The sequence below is a fragment of the Alosa pseudoharengus genome, unplaced genomic scaffold (assembly GCF_046254945.1).
Source record: "Alosa pseudoharengus isolate Yale_2024_CS ecotype anadromous, Long Island Sound unplaced genomic scaffold, YU_APseudo_1.1 YU_APseudo_1.1_scf_18, whole genome shotgun sequence".
NCBI classification, from domain to species: domain Eukaryota; kingdom Metazoa; phylum Chordata; class Actinopteri; order Clupeiformes; family Clupeidae; genus Alosa; species Alosa pseudoharengus.
The window spans coordinates 19860922-19878549 of NW_027468650.1; the positions used below are offsets into that span (position 1 = coordinate 19860922).

Sequence of the window (17628 nt, forward strand, 5' to 3'; positions counted from 1 at the left end):
ACTATTCAATTAGAATATGACCCAACAGTGTGCAAGAATTTAGTCCTTTCTGAGGTAGTTTTATAGAAACCTAGTTTGGTTATGATCTTAAAATTAATTTTGATCAATAAATTGTGATGGTTATGTAAAGAACAGATACACACAGCTGTGGTTCCCACTAAAGCTGCTCAGGCATTGCACTAGTCCCATGGTCCAGGACAGACCACCATGCAAAACAAAAACACTTTGCCTACATGTAAACGCAGTATCCATAAAGCATACTAAACACATTTACTAATGTTTGTAGTCTCAGCCCAAATGGGTTGAGATAAGAACCCTCCTCAGCCCAAGTCCAATTTTTTAGTTAAACTTTTTCTTCTCAGTCTATTCTTGTCTCACTTTATTTATCCTAAGGATCTCTCAGGAGAAACAGGTGAGATCTCATTTCAAATTGTGCTCTTCTCTGGGACTTGTCAGCCACCCCAGGAAGTAAACAAAACACAGTTGCGTTAGTTGCATGAATTCTACTTATGTTAAATATTTTAAATGAATCGCAAAAATGATTGTGTTATTTTTATCAAAATATACAACTGGCATAGGTTCAGGATTCAGATGGTGATCACAGTGACCAATCATTAAAATGCAGTCTGAAGTACTAACAATCAATCAAAGAGTTGGAATATATTTTGGCCAACATAATTAACATAATTTCATCGTTAGCAAACTCCCTCTTATTACTTAATAAATCCATCACTCCCATGAAGTGTAGATTTATTTTCTCTCTCTCTTTCTGTCTCTCTCTCTCTTTCTCTCTCTCTCTCTCTCTCTGCCATAACACACACATACGCACAGAAAAAGAGAGGCACCCAATCAATTTTTCTCTCCTGAAATGTGTTGAATTTCTTGCCCACACCTTTAGATGAGAAGGCCAATGTGCTGTTAGGGCAGTCAGCTTGGTCTTGTCCTGGTGCCCTCATTTTCCATTTTGTTTGTGTGTGAGGGTGTGTGTGCATTGGGGGGAGGGGGTCAAAACTTTCCCAATGTGTTATCACAATTTTGTTATATGTTATAAGCTATTTAAAGCCACACTCAGCTACAGTAGTTGCATTATCAGAGAACACTGCACCTCACACCATTGCTTTTAGCTAACTTGTCATCCTAGTATGAGTGGATGACAGCGTTCATGAATATTCAGGGAATTTTTTGCGAGAGAAAAAAAAATACAATGATATAAAGTAGAATAAAGTGCAAATCACAGTTTGTAGATTTAATCAAACACATGCTGAGTGGCTTTTGAATATGTTATGCTGAATTTATGGCAGAGAATCCAAAAATACTTTCAGGACTTTGTGTTGGTATATATCTCTCCAGTCTGTCTCTGTTTCTCCAACTCTTTTTCTCTATACCATACTTTCTCACACCCAGTTTCTTTCACACACCCCCTGTTGCTCTCTGTTTCTATGTATATTCTGTATTCTGTGTAGCCTTTCATTCGGAGTGTGTGCACTTGCACATTCTAGAGCCGTCATTGTTATTTTGGTTCCAGGGAGAAGCCGGAGTCGAGAATGTTGCAGCTCAGGAGAAATGGAGAAACACATGATGCCACATTTATCTATTTTCTACACTGCCGTCATGCCACCAAGCACATCAGAAAACAGGCACAATGAAAAGCTTTTTAGGTCTGCAAGACGAAAGCTTTCCCCAACACCTGTTTCCAGTGAGAGCTCTTCAGATCGCGCCAGCGCGTTACTGTCCTGGTACTGTGGGGCGGGAGGGGGGGGGGTGCTGTGTGACAGTTGGCCTCAACTCTGACTTGGCTGCGTTGACACGTTAATGTGTTTCTATGAGAGTGCTCCATTTCACAGGGCCCTCTTATGCCAGAGCAGGAAGCACTCAGAGTATAATAATTATTGAAGGATAGAACGTGGCCGGGCTTTTGCGCAGCTTCTCTCCCTACGCACACTCACTTGCAGGTCTGAGCATTTCTATGGCTCTCAGACCCTTGACAAGCAGGTCAGTGGTGGAGTGGCCTCTCGAGTTCATTACGAGCACCATATCAATCCACTCAGCCCTGTAGTCATTAACACCCACACACGCTACCTCCGAGCCTCTCCTCTCCTCCTCCTCCCCTCCGGCCGGCCGCAGGGCCAGAGCTTTACGATGCACATGCTGCAGTGGCTCATATGCCTGGTTTTATTTCTTGTATTAATCTCCCATCAGTCATAATGTCTTTCGAAGTGTTTTTTTTTCTTCTTCTTCTTCTGTGACTGGGGGCGTCCATTTGTTCATCTAATTGAAGCGGACACTCACTGAGGAGCGTAGGGGGGCTGTAATGGCATCCATAATGACTAGCAGGCTGACTTTCACCCCAGACTGCACGGACAAGAGCGCGCCCGCCCCGGCATTTACTGTTAGGTGGGCGAAACAGTGCTTGCGAGCGGGTACCCGGCACGTGGCTGTGATTTCATTACGCTAATTCAATCATGCTTCGGGGCCCGCACCAAAAAATTCGGACGTTTTTTCTCTGGACGCCCAGACTGGGCAGCGGCAGTGGACTGTGTGGGAGTGTGAGATTAGGACCTATGCCCACGTGCGGCTGGTCATCTCCGAGCCTGCTGCCGCCCCCCTCTGTCCTTGGCAGTGAGTGAGGGAAACACATGTGAAGCAGATGGTGCATCTCTCTCTGTCCTCTGTCCCGCTAATCAGGTGCTAAATATCCACCCGTCTGCTCTTTCTAACCCACCCCCCCCCCTCACCCCTTACTAAAAAATAAACACTATGCCATGCTGGCGCCGCTTCCTGTATCTCACCCCTGTCAGTGCGGGAAAGAGACAGCCGCTCTCAGAAAAGTCATGATAAGAAAGATGAGGAAGCGTGTACCAAACGCCTTCTCAAATATGAACTCTTCCTTTCTCTGGGTTCAGATTGGGTCCTTGTTTCGTGAGCATGTGGTTTAATGGGATTGGTGGGCTGGAGGTGTATACATGCATTTACCCTGTCAGCCTCTCAGCGGCTAGCAGCATGTTAAAGTGTGTGTGTGTGTGTGTGTGGGGGGGGGGGGGGGGGGGGGGGTGAGTCCCAGGCCGTGCCCGGTCGCGCTGTGTTGGGGATGTGGAGGAGCGGTGGGGTGACAGGATTGGGCTCATTACCTTTCCCTCGGTGACCGCCCAGGAGCAGGCAGCCCTTATCCCCTCTGCATCTCCCCGTACAATACAACTGCCATCCGGCTGAGCCTGGGCCCTTAACCTGCTTTTTCTTATCCCCCTTTTGTTCTGTCAGAATGAATGAGCCCGACTCCCAGACACCAAGCCACAGCGCCGCAGATTGGTTTAGCCAACTCAAAAAGCAGCGCTTTCACATTTGTTAGATCCAATAGGCTTTCTTTCTTCGCCTGAGTGAGTGACTCAGACAGGAAGTCAAAGTGCTCAGGGGGCAAGGTGATGTAACGCCCCCCCCCCGCCCCCCCACCACCACCACCACCACCACCACCTCACCGCCCCACCTCTCGATAAAACAGTGACAGAGAGCATTTGGCTCCGCTGCTGTCGTCAGGCGTTTCATTGAGCTTTGTTTTGTATTGCCTGCTTGTCACGGTGTCTCTAACAAAGGATCCAGCAGGAGAAATCTCGGCTCAGATTGTTCTTTGGCTCGACACCTTAGGCAACAATCAATGGCTATTAATATTGCAGTGCTTTTAAATTACTCTGGGACTTGTAATCATGTCCAAACTCTGTTATAGTTTGTGCTCTAGCAAGCAAATCCAACTCAATCTTGATGTACTGGACAAAAAAAAAATGTATAAGCATACTTCTGATACGTATTTGATGTGGAAAAATCACAATACTGGGGTCTTTTCAGGGCTTTGCTTTAGGATTCAGCCCATGTGTGGGACATGGTAGGGCTTACTCCTGTATGCTATCAAAGTGGTCTGAGTTCACCAGCTGACAAAAAATAAGACTAGCGTCAAACAAAGAAAGTTGGAGGCAGGAAGGAGTGATGCACTCTTTACTGACTGACATTCAATTCAACTGGTTGCAGTGTGTGACCTAGAAATTCACTGACTTTTTTATTCGAACAAGGCTGAGTCGCTCACCCTTTGCTTCTAACTTACACATGGGTGCTTGCACACATACACACACACACACAGGCACACACACACACACATACACAGGCACACACATACGCTGACCATGTCTGGATAGAAAAAATAATTGGATTTCTGGCTCTTATCTCACTCAACACATTACAAGTTGTCAAAATCCCCACTGCCTTGGCTTGGTCACGTTCCTATAGCAGCGGGAGGATTTCTTAAGGTTGACTGATAGGTGGGTTTCATTTTAGATTCAGTATTATTGCTAACACAGGCTACTCTACCTCTCCGCGCATGTCCCGGACCCTCACGTTTGAATGCCTTCTTGGGCCAAACAATAGTCCTTTCTCGGTCAGCAGTTGCTTATCCCAGCATCTGTCTCAGGCTGATCTGTTTGAGATGGGCACTGGGCCCTCCAAATCAATCCCAATGATTATGCTCTCCAAGTGCATGTAGACCTGCAGTTCTCCAGTGCTCTGTTATCAGGTTGATGGTGTCACTTTGCCAGCTCCACCACAGCTCTCCTGGCTCAGTGCACTAGGCTGGTGAGCAGAGAGCCTGAAGATGGTGGGAGAGACCCAAAGGCATGATGTGATGAAGGGAATACATAATACATTTACGTTTTTTTTTTCTTTTTCTCATAAAACATTAAACTAATGACGGAACCCTCCGGTTGCTGAACATGACTGGTTATTCCCACCGAGACAGGGTTTTAAAAACTCAATTTCGAAGACAGGAACTAAAATTCAGATGTAGCGCCTCATGCCGCATATCATTTTAGGATTTGATGATGTAGTCTATACCTGTTATTAAAGCTGATGTGGTAATGGTCTCTCTGTGTGAAAAGTCATTGCGAGACTATTTTTACTACTTTTTTTTTCTCTCGAATTAGTTAGTTGTCACTGAGCAGCTGCAGTCAAGGGCTGCTAATCACACAATTAGGTCAAATGTAAATGGTTGTTTGCTTTTATTTATTTATATTTGTTGTTCTCCGATGCTCTATCTTTAGTCCATGTGTTCTAAATTATTCTGAATCATGGTGGGACTCCAGGCCATCTGGTCTTGCCTGGAGCTTTGTCCGTACCCTTCTCCCCACGCTGGTGTGCTAGTCGCAGCTCACGCGTGGCATGTTGCTCAAAGTTTCAGGTCATCCTGTGCTGTTGATGTGCCCCTCAAGTCCATCGACAGATAACCCTCTGCTCCTCCTTTCCTTATTTTCTGCTTCGCTTTCTTCTCTCCTCTATCCTCGGTCGTTCGCTCTTGTTCCTCGCTCTCCAAGCACATTACGAGTATTGATCATTAAATGATGGTGGTGGTGAGGAGGATGTAATTACTGGGGCTGCCTGTCCTGTCAATGCTGTTCAGTCTGGGCTGAATCCAACAGAGCAAGCCAGGGCCCTAATAAGGGAATGTGCTGTAAACATCAGACATATGTACGTACACACACACACACACACACACACACATGCGTGCACGCACACACGGTGGCATGCATATACACATTACAAACCTGGAGACATTAGGGACTAAGAGAATGTATCTTCCTCAACAGTGAGTTGGTGTTCAATTTTGTGCAAGCTTATTTAGACACTTGTGCTTTAGACATGAGTGTGACATTGAGTGCTATAGATTTAAACTACAATTTCAAATCTTCTGTAGATTTTTTTTTTGTAAATAAAAGCTTGGTTTAAATTTCCTTTCTCCCTTCCTAAATCTGGATTTCTGACTTGTGCTCAACAGTATAATGCACACCAGATGAATTACAGTGGTGTAGAAATCATCACAGTTAAAACAGTCTGAGCCTACCAGCCATCCAAGCCCTTTCTGTTTTTATAGGCTTTATGGTCACCACTCAGTCATCAATGTTAACATCAAAACACAGATTCTGAAGGCATTTCTAATGTTATAGCCCTGGAGGAGTAGAGCCGTTATCATTTTTCATTCACGTGCCCCATTTTTCATTCACGTGGCCAGCCTGGTCCCTTGGTCCCAGATTTGTGCCTCCTCAGAATGTCAAAAAGAGAACTTGCATCTGCACTGGATCTCCCACTGTGGTTTGCTCCACGCTCACCCTAACACTGGTGTTTGTCTCTGTTAATGTGTTTCAGAGCGAGTTGGCAGCATGCTGTCAGCATTGATCGCTCCCTTCAAGTACATGAGCCCTGGGACTACCAGCACGGAGGACGAGGACAGTTTAAGTAAGTTGTGAGACTGTGCGAATGGAACACCATTGCACACATGGTCACAAATCAAAGCCAACTGAAGGGTTCCCTGTCACAATACAACATGTCTAAGCAAATGCACTGGAATTTGCCTGCACACCACGACTAGGAGTTCTCCACTCACTGGAATGCATGGAGGCAGAAAGAGCTAATGGTGAAGTCATGTTTTTTAGCTTCTCATCGGGTGAAGTTGTTCTGAGAAGAGACGGGGCATTTCTCACTAAAGGTGCTGTGTCTCTTCCCCTCAGGAAACTTCAGTGCTTAAGTCACTGAATGTGTCAAAGTAATAAACTGAAATATTTTACCTTAGCTTCTCGTTCTGAAACACTGACTTAATAAAAAATAGCAGAAAAAAATCAGCACCCCCACAGATAATAGCTCCTTTCAAGCGAAATTAAAAGCACCAGTAATGGTGGGTGGCGCTAACCTTATGCTTTATGCATTAACCCTTTTGCCCACATGATTTCTGTCAAGCTTTGAACATCCCTGCATTGCCCCCTGAGCACTCCCATTTGTTCCTGATAAGTGCACCATTTTCATGACCCCAATTGCTCCACTATTTTCCACCCCTCGAACTGGCAGGGCTCAGAGCCTGTATAGCTGTCTGGGGTCGTGCCCAACAGCAGCCGCAAAACTGTGCTCCTCTCCTCGCCTCGCAGTACCCATAAGCCGCCCCAGTATCCCCCATTACATCAGGGATTGCTGCTTTGCATTGAATACAGGGAAGAAATCACACCCACTCTCCGCCAAGGACTCCAAGCCAATTTTGCAGCAGATTACCGAGTGATTTGCCAGATAATGTCCCATTTGAGAGGATTTGTACTCAGATTTTTAAAACACTTAAATAAGATGGCCTTTCTTAGCATGAACTTTGGGAGATGTTGCAGCTGATGGAGGATCTGTTTTTCATTACCATATCATTGTGAATCAACTGACTGGATTTGCACTGAGCATATAATGGAAGAGATTACAGGTCTCGGTAAAAAAGAGACATACATATTCTGGTGCTGAGCTGATGGCTGAAACCATCTGCATATTCACAGACCAGTCCAGCCCTCAGACCCAAGACAAGAACAATGTATTGTATTGTATTATATTGTATTATATAATATAATATATTATATTATATTATATTTTTATTATATTATATTTTATTTTATTATATTATATTATATTATATTATATTGTATTGCTCAACATTATACTATATATAACATCCTTTTTTCTTGTCTATAGAACAATGTATTGTATTGTATTATATTGTATTATATAATATAATATATTATATTATATTATATTATATTATATTATATTATATTATATTATATTATATTGCTCAACATTATACTATATTACATCCTTTTTTCTTGTCTATTTCATCCAACAGGCACAAGCAGTGCTGAAGTCAAGGAGAACCGTAATGTGGGCAATCTGGAGGATCGTGTCATTGGTTCCTCTGAGCGCCAGTCCTCACTGTTCCAGACGGAGCGCCGGCCCTCCCGCAGTGGCGCCTCTGGGCTGAAGAGGAAACGTCCCCTGGAGGAGGAAAACCACGGCCGCCTGTGTCGCCCGCGGCCCGTCTACCCCCGCAGGGCCGCGTGCCCGTGGTCAGACGCCCCCAAGAACGCGCTGGTCCAGCTGAACGAGCTGCGGCCGGGCCTGCAGTACAGGCTGGTGTCACAGACGGGCCCTGTGCATGCGCCGCTTTTCACCATTGCCGTGGAGGTCAACGGCCTGAGTTTCGAGGGCACCGGACCCACCAAGAAGAAGGCCAAGATGCGGGCGGCCGAGCTGGCCCTGCGCTCCTTCGTCCAGTTCCCCAACGCCCCCCAGGCCCACTCCGCAATGGGCGCCCTGAGTAGCCCGCCCACAGACTTTACCTCTGACCAGATGCCGGACTGTCCCGACCCTCTTTTCAGAGGGTTTGAGCCGACGGCGACTCCCATCACCTCAACCTCATCTTCCTCCTCGTCCAGTCACGGTGGGGTGACCGGCGACGGCCTCGCGCTGTGCCGGTCGGTAGCTGAGAGCGAGCTGCTCTCGGGGGCCCTGCAGAGGCACGGCCGGCTGCTCCGGCACACGCTGGACCTCATGGCTCAGGCGCGGCAGCGCTTCGGCCCGTGCCGCTCCCCCGTCGCCGCTGACCCCCAGAAGAGCCCCGTGACGCTGCTTGGGGAGCTGAGGCCGGGCCTGCGATACGCCTGCCTCGCCGAGCGGACGGAGATGCCCGTGTCGTCGTCGTCGTCGTCGCAGCGGGGTCGCGTGCGCAACAGCGCCAGTGGCGGCAGCTTCATCATGGCGCTGCGCGTGGACGGCCGCGTTTTCGAGGGCTGCGGGCGCAGCAAGAAGCTGGCCAAGAACCAGGCGGCGCGCTGTGCCCTGCAGGCACTCTTCAACATCAGGCTGGCACCTGAGGGGAGAGCAGGCATCCAGCCCAGCAGGAATAAGTGCCCTCATTTGCCCCAGGTGAGAGATGCCAGCTTGGTTGCTGGCAGCCCACTCCTCCCCCTCCGTCCTTCTGCTGGGCCATAATAGCTGCAGCAGCGGGGAATGCTGGGACTTAATTAAGAGGGTGGAGATGGAGCAGTGGGGTGGGATGGGCAGGGCAGAGGGATTATGGGCTGGCAGGCAACGGGCAGAGCAAGGATGGCAAGAGAGTGGATTTTAGGGTGGGGGGAATTGGGTAAGAAGAGTATTCACTTAGGTGGAGACAAAGGGTGTCAGGGTGTGTGTGTGTGTGTGTGTGTGTGTGAGTGTGTGTGTGTGTGCGTGTGTGTGTGTGTGCATTTCGCTGTCTGTGTACATTTTGGATTGGTGAGGCCAGGGGTAAACAGTATCTGCTCAGTGATCTATTCAGATGGAAAAGGTTGCAAATGAACCAAATTATCGTCCTTGTGTAGTTGACTCAGGAGAAAACAGCCATACTCCTGAAATGAGGTTTTCTCTGTCCCCGTGTTTATAGAGCTATAATTGCACAAGTATTGTAATTTTGCGCAATCTCTTGTTTCCTCATGTGTGGAATCACAGTGTCTATAAACATTAATTTAATCTGTTGCCCAAAGGAGATAGAAAGGTGAAAGGCAAATCAACAAACACACTAACCCATTCCCCTTACTTAGTCAAATACGTAAATAGCAATCAAGTTGGGAAATGGAATTTTAAGGGGATTGCAAAGTGACGCTTTCAGATGAATTTCCTGAAGGTTCACAAAGCCAATGTCACAGCAGTTTTTAAAGTGGGTATGATGTCATTTATATGACAGAAAATCTGGGCCATATTTTGTGCCAGTAATGTCTTAATCAATAGAACAAACCGGTACTTCTTTCTGTATATTCTCAATATTTATCTGTAAGATATGACAATATTGTTTCAATACATTTTTATCATTTGCGTTGATGTAACATAATGTAGATTTCATACCTAGAATGTTACTACTACAATCCCCATAAGGATGGCAGTCATTCATTAAGACACTAGCCTGACTATGTAGTGATCAGTAAGTACTTTCCTCAACTGAGGCACAAAGCAGCAATTATTTATCATCATTCAGCCCTGATTGGCAAACTGATGCACTGATCATCACTTCCACAGCTCTGCCTTCTCCTCCAAGATGATTTGATGAGGCACTTTTAGTGGTACACAGAGGACCGTCACTGTCACTGGAGTAGTCTCATTTATGCAAAAAAGGAAGCATGAGCAACTTTCTGCATAAAGAGTGCAGTGGCAACATAGTGGCAAATTTAATATAGATGCCTCTTCAGCACTGGGAAATCTAATAACCTGCAAAACAAGTGCACAAATTCCTTTTGATTTATTTGTTGAGGAAGAATGTTTTTTTGTTTCTATTGTTGTGTATTTTGTTAACCCAAAGCATCAGTGCAGATGCAGAAAGGAATTTGGTCTGTTGTGACATTCGTATGGAAATCCTCCTCCACCTCCTGCCTCCTCCAGACGAGCGGCCATGTTTCTGGCTGTGCGCTGCTCTCTGGCTGTTGGTGAATGGGTCTGGGTGTGTCGGCGCGGCACAGCGCAGTGCAGCCCTGGAGGATTGATCCTACAGAGAGTGTATGCGTCGCCGAGTGCGCTATCTCACGGCCAATGTCATATTAACATTCCCCTCTCGCCCGAGAGGAGCAGACAGACCAAATGTTGTCCTTCCCTCTGAACAACATCAACCCAACAACCTGCTTGTGTCTGCCCGGGAGAAAGTTTTCTTTCTCTCCCCTTCCGCCACGCCGTTTAAAGGGATTTGAGGAGGATTTGCCTCACCGCTTTAGTTCCAGAAAAGCGCTCGCTTGTGGAAATTCTTGAAAGTCAGACTGCAGTGTCTGCTGTCGAGTCATTTTTGAAGTGGTGAAGGACACACACACTTGCACACACACACACACACACACACACACACACACACACACACAGACACACACACAGACACACACACACACACACACACACACACACACACACACATACACACACATTCACACACTCACATCAAACACAAAAGTTCCCCCTGATGCTACAGGAGATCATCTGAAATGGGCTATTAAACGTGTCCAATATCTGTTACTCTGTGGGAGTGTTTGTGTGTATGTACACAATTGAACACTTGTATAGACAAGTTGTTTTTGTCTGTGTGTGTGTGTGTGCGTGTGTGTGCATGTGTGTGTGTGTGCATGTGTGTGCGTGTGTGCGTGTGTGTGTGTGTGCGTGTGTGTGTGTGTGTGCATAGATTTGTGAGTCTGTTGCTGTTTCTGTGGACTTCACTCCCAACCCATGGCTGTAAGATGTGAGAGCAGGGTGGGGATTTGGTGCCAGTCTTGGCCCAGAGGGTCTCATGCCACTGCTGTGCCAAGTCTGCCAGTGGCTCTCCGTTATCAAGGCCCTGCATCGCTCCCTGATCTCTACAGCCCTTGTGCTCGACCTGCCCCTGGCCCCATGGCTGTCCTAGCTCTTTGTTATTGCAAATATTGTTGTTTGTTTTGCTTTTTTTTGTAGATGTCCGTATTTTCTAAGTTTGAGCACATTGTATTATGCATGCAGAATTAGTATCACAGTCTTGTGCTAACAAATGGTGAAAGGCAGTACAGGCTGGCATGTTAGGCTTGGTGACATGTGTTATGGTATCCAGAGATATGAAAGGGGAATGAGGGAATGCAGATAGAAAGAAAGAGATGGAGAGAGAGATGAAAAGCAAAGGGTCACCTTCACTAGGGTGTAGGAAGGACAGCCAGGGTCTCCGTTGGGGGAGTGTTTCAGGCAGGGCTGGAATATTCTCCAGGAGGGACAGCGGTGGCCACGCGAGTTGCCCCAGGCAGGCTTCCTCCCACAATAACTCTCTTCACACAGCCCCTCAGCCTGCTGGAAATGAAAAAGCCAACCTGAATCCAACATGCAAACACACATACACGCATCTGTGTAAATATGTAAATATGTTTAATATGTATTTATATATCAACATAGATACCAGTGTACTGAGAGCTAATGGGCATTTAAATGCACTATAAACATTGCCATCTGCTCAGAATGTCCTGCTATTCCGTGCTGTGGCATTGATTGTGCTGTGGCATATCTGTTCATCTAAACTGTGCCTATGAAGTGCTCAAAGTCTCCGGCACGCCGCAGCGTCCGTCGAGCCCATTGTGATTTGGTGAGCGCGCTGGCCGCATTACAGAGTGGAAAGATTACCCTTGCATTTCCGAGGTTGATTGGCCACTTAATCTCCCTGCACGGTGACAAATATCTCCACCGTTGCCAAGTCAACAGGAAAAAGCCTTTACAGAATATACATCGGGTGGCGCAACGGGGCTCACAAACAGCTGAAGGACGCCGTGGAGGTCATCAGGCCGTGCCACCGAGAAGGGCAGCACAGTCATCCTAACCCTGCCTCTCTCCTGACCTTGGATCAGTGATGATGTGAATAAGGAGATGGCAGCGAGGCGCAGAATCACAATTAGGGGAGGGTAATGAAGAGAGCACAGGTGGGGAGTGCAGAGTTCCATGGGTCTCTGGCATTTCTCTGGCTGTCTATAGATATGTGTGTGTGTGTGTGTGTGGAGAAAATCAGCTGCTGATCGAAGGGCTCTTTGAAGTGGGAACCACAAAATTGCAAGCTAATGCAGATACAGTTTCAGTGACAAAAGGATTGGAAATGAGAGTAAATGCATTTATATATTTATTTGTTTATTTATTTGTTTACTTATTTACCCATCTATTTATTCTAACTTATCAGCATCCATACTTGCGGGCAGTTTTGATGCAGTCCAGGTCTCGCGGTCTATTACATATGAGTGTTAAGATCATTTACAACCTTTCAGATGCACCTTTCAGCTCCTTGAGTCCACATAAGGTGTTCATTGGCTCCGAGTAATTCAGCATGGTAATTTGTTACTCACAGCGAATTAGGTTTCATTCCCGAACACATGAAGGTCACCCCGTCTGCAGGAAGCTATTTTACTGATTTGTTGTTGTTTCTTTTTTTTGTAAACCTTTATTTTTACCAACACGAACAGCCTCCTCAGCCTCCGCAACAACCATGAAGCACAAATCATTAATTGATATCAGCACAGAAGATGAGGGATGGGGGGGGGGGGTGGGGGATGGGGGGGCATGGAGTGCCATGATTTTAGAGAAATAGAAATTCAGTCACAGTGCAAGGTGTGAAAAACAGATTATAACAAAATTGATTAGCACCCCTCCGGGTGTGGAATATTTGGCGCAGAGTATGCAGCATTTTGTTGTTTGCTTGTGTGTGTGTGTGTGTGTGTGTGTGTGTGTGTGTGTGTGTGTGTGTCTTTGTGTGTGTGTGTGTGTGTGTGTGTGTGTGTGTGTGGGTCTACATAGAGTGAACATATGGTGTAATAGAGATTTTTAAGCACTTCTCACCCATGGGAATCAGGGCCGTTTCAAGTGTGATGTGAGATACAATGGTAATGTGTTAGAGGTAGTAGTATGTCATATGGTCAGCTGTATATAAAGGAGAGGAAGCTCTTTCTCTGCCGTGTCTTGCTAACCTCTCACTGTCTGTACAATAATGTTTTCACTTTTAACGGGAGGCCACTTTGTGCACGAAAAGGTTAAGGCCATCACAAACGGCCTCATACTTATGCAAAATGTGACCTATAAGACTGTTAAATCTTTTCTACCATGTCAGCAAGCCGTTTAGAGCAGACACCGAGTGAAAAACCCCTGAGTCGGGTGAACGAAGCCCAGACGAGGATCAGCCCTGTAGTCTATTACCAAAGACAAGCCCAGAACATACCAGCAAACCCCATCCCCCCCCCCCCCCGCTCTGCCCCAGTCGGCGTCCACTTGAGAGGTCTTCAGAGAGGATCATGGCCTCAGACGGGGGAGTGACACCGAGTGGAGCGCGGGGAAGGGTCTGCTGCTAGCGTGCCGCCGCTCGCACACGGAAGCCTCGTCGGAAGTCTCTGCTCAGCGGCGCGCCGCCGGCAGGGAGGCAGCAGCTCTCGGTGGCCCTGGAGTGTGTGGGGCTGCTAATCACCTCCCCGAGAAGCCCCTCACACTTCATTAAAGGACATAATCAAGTTCATTACGATTTTATAGACGTTCAGGTACCAAATGGCTCCAGATAAATCATTGGCTGTGTGGAGCGAGGCTTGGCACCGGCGGGCGGACTGTGTGGGGGTTATCTCTGCCTGCCAGGCAGCAAGAGAGCCGCCACAGGCACACAGGGCGGCCCGCTGACCGACACCGGCGCTTGCCATGACCTTTGAACGACCTTACAGGAAATAGGGCCAGGGAAATGGGGTTGATTTCGCCCATGCTCGACTTCAACTGACACCTCCCCACCACCCCTCCAACTCCATATCCCCAGAGCCTCCCCACCCCAACCCCCACCCCCGGCATGCAAGGCTAGGCTGAAAAGTGGCACCCTCAGCCCTCCCATTGGGCTCCAGGCCTGCTGGAATCCCCAGAGGGCCTCTCTCCTCTTTCCCCTCCCATCCAACTCTGGCTACGCCGGCCAGTGTGTCCTTGCTTAACCTGGGGCCCTGGGAAACTTTCCAGCTCTGACAGAATGGATATCCTTTCACACGGTAATGTAACATTTACCATGGGGAGAAATAAGAGGGTTCCACAGGGACCTAGTGGGCTGGAGGTGCTCAGGAGAGGGGGGGAAATCATCACCTCAGCCTCAGTGTAAAATGGAGGGCCAGGATGAATCCCTGGACAATCTAATGGATGTACAGAGGGTAATGGGGTTGTGCTGATGAACTGTTTAGACTATATGTCATTGGACTGCTCTGGAGTTCTCTCTTATGTCCATTAGAGATATGCACCAGTGTGGCATGAACCCAAGCCACTTGTAATAAATGTGTGGGTACTAGTGAGAGACTAGTGTGCTTAGACTAGTGTGCTTTGAGAGTCATTATGATGGCAGTGTTCCACTGGAGAGGGGAGCAAAGAGATGCCGATGACCATCACCTGAACCAGAGTATGTACCTCATCTCCCCCCCCCCCCCCCCATCCCCCACAAAAAAAAGGCCAAACAAGCAGCCATTCAGGCGGCCTGTTCCCCACTCTGTGGGAATGAATGCTGTTTGGCTGGGAGCAGGGAGGGAGGTGGATCAGGAAGCACGGGGAGGGAGGGGCTGCATGGGCCAGAATGAGAGTACTGTGGAGAGAGAGAGATAGAGAGAGAGAGAGAGAGAGAGAGAGAGAGAGAGGGAGGAAGAGAGGAAACCTCAGTGGAACAAAAGACCTTCAGGATTAATTAGCCGTCAGATTGGTTGTAGGGCACAGAGGCGCTCGCTGAATTCAGAATGGTTTCCATCCCTGCCTGCTGGTTACCATATCGGAGCCAATGCCGCAGCACAGCAGATTAGCCGCATGGCTTGTCCATCTCTTCCCTCACCCTCACCCAATGTGTAGATGCACCAGCAGTGGAACATTCGTGCCTGTATGTCTTCTTTGTTTCTTAACAAGGGCCTAAAGTCAAAAAAAGACCCAGCTCCATTAGGTATTTATCATGTGTTCCGTCTTCTCTGCGCTGTATTTTGCCAGTGTGAGAGAGGCAGAGGGATGATGTGACGTGATGATGCATATCTCTTTATCATGACATAGCTTGACCTTGTTAGACATCATTAAGTGTGTTCTGCATTTGCTTCAAAGCACTGAGTAACCCAATAAGGGATTGTACACTCCGTTGTCATGGCTGGTCACCTTGTGACCTCATTACGATGTCATTTCCTGGAGCACAGGAAGTGTTCAGGAGTGCATCCCAATGGCTTTATTTTAAGGATCATTCTGGTACCGTCAGGTCATCTTAATGGACTGGAATAACCTTAATATATTTTTTTCCTGACAGTCTGACTCATCCTAGTGAAATATGCAGTGGTTGGTTAGAACAGCCTCCCATCTTTCTGCCATGTCAGTCAGTGCAGCATTTTCTCACATTTCCTCCTAAATAATAATGGCGACAATGGTGATGATGATGACCAGGGTGCTGATGCAAATGCATTAGCCATTATATCATTCTAAAAGAGAGGTGAAAAGTGTGACAGTGTTCTCATGAAATATTGACTTGACCACTGAGAAGGCCTCTCCTGTGTGCTCCGCTTCAGTGCGCTAGAGTTCTACTCCTCTCCTAACACCTGCCACGGCGCTTTTGGATTTTCAGTACGAGGTACAGTGGAAATCCATTTCCTCTGGCCTGCTTTAGCGAAAGGTCTCGCAGAATGTTTCATGTTTTCTCAGAGCACACACTCCAAGACCTCTGACGTGTGGGCTTGAAGTCCTTGGTGTCAGATAATGCAGAGTGCTCAGGATGCACCTAAATAAGCATGTGCTAAATGAGTAATGACTTCAGGCTTTCATTTGTGGGAAACCTTTGTCTCTCCCAACGCTTAACTCCCTCTAGTGGAGTCTGAGGAAAGGTCGGTCTAAAAGTTGTTTTTGTGTTTTTTTTTACCTTTCTGCCTCAGAGGCAAAGGTGGTGAGGTATGAGCTGTGTGTGTGTGTCATTGGTTACTTATATCTGAGCAGTGTTTATTTTTACACTTGTTTTAATTGGAGAAGAACATGTTTTCCTGCAGAGAGACATGTTAGATGTGCGCATGAAGTACACCTTTGCTAATCAGACACCCACACAAAGCCATTTGTGGACATATCAAAAACTAATTTATAACTTTTTTCCAATATGCATGACTACGAGATACTTTACCAGATGTGAAAGAAAAAAATAGTAAAACTGAGCACTGTTGAACATGTTTTGATCTGCTGTTTGTCTCTTGTTTTAAGACAATTAAAACTCCTAATGGCAGTATGGCCACTGCAGGAACTGGCTGCAAGGAACTGCTGTTAAACATAGTATTCATAGGTCAAATTACAATAGTGGGGAATCAGGCAAGATTCATTTAGTTCAGTCAGTCAGCTAGATTTTCTGCTATATTTATTTGCTATTAGCAGCAATATGCCTGAAGGAAACAGGTGTTGCTTGTTGTTGTATTGATAGGCTGTCAGAACCAGTCTGTTATGTTTACGGAAGTGTTAGTGCCAGATTGGGAAAAAGAAAGCTTGCTACACTGTCACATTGTCACATCCTGTCCATGCTTCAGGGCTGGTTGGGTATGTCTTGTTTTCAGATTTTTAAAAAGGCTGTTTTAGTGATTTGGTCAAAATTGGCACTACTGTTGTACATACATTCATTATTTTACACTTGCATACTACTGAAACACTCTTAAAACACACTCTTATAAATTAAAACCTTGCATGCTGTCTGCACGCTTGTATCCTCTTACTGTCCAGCATAAATGTAATATTTCTACAGTGTCATATTTGCAAGGAATGGTGAGCACTTGAATTGTTTTTGACCCATGTGAAGTCTTGTAAGAAATCAAATTATTGATTTTTGCCAAGCGGTGAGATAGCCTTTTTTTTTACTTTTCCTTGGCCAATGGAAATATGATGAAGTCACTGGCTTGTGAAAAGGCCTTGTGAACATAATATTGTGGCACCCAGGAGTTCTTTAGGTTGCCCACACCACTTGTATTACTACTGGAGATATAGTCCATTCAAATACAGACACACTCTCTCTCTCTCTCACACACATACACACACACACACACACACACACACATACACATTTTTCAAGTTCTCAGTTATGCCCTGTTTTAGCCATCTCTGATTTGAGACTTTCTCCATGCAAACAAAAACACGGTGCATCTGACATTTTCCCTTGATCCCTCATTGTGTCGTTTAGAGGGAAAAAGCAAACAAACAAACACCTTGAGCTATGAATCAAATGTCAGGTGTGGCAGTCTCCTGGAACCATATCAATATTTCATGATGTATGGCTTGCTAGAGGGTTTTCAGAAAGGT

At 46.5% G+C, this 17628-nt stretch overlaps 1 protein-coding gene across 1 annotated transcript in view; it reads left to right on the forward strand.

Moving 5' to 3' along the window:
* The window catches only part of adarb2 (adenosine deaminase RNA specific B2 (inactive)), a 117986-nt gene that overhangs the window by 72652 nt on the left and 27706 nt on the right, over positions 1-17628 (forward strand). Inside the window, exons 2-4 of the mRNA XM_076291285.1 lie at positions 6178-6267; positions 7679-8531; positions 8580-8757. Coding sequence (XP_076147400.1) covers positions 6178-6267; positions 7679-8531; positions 8580-8757 — 1121 coding nt within the window. The remainder of the gene's footprint in view (positions 1-6177; positions 6268-7678; positions 8532-8579; positions 8758-17628) is intronic.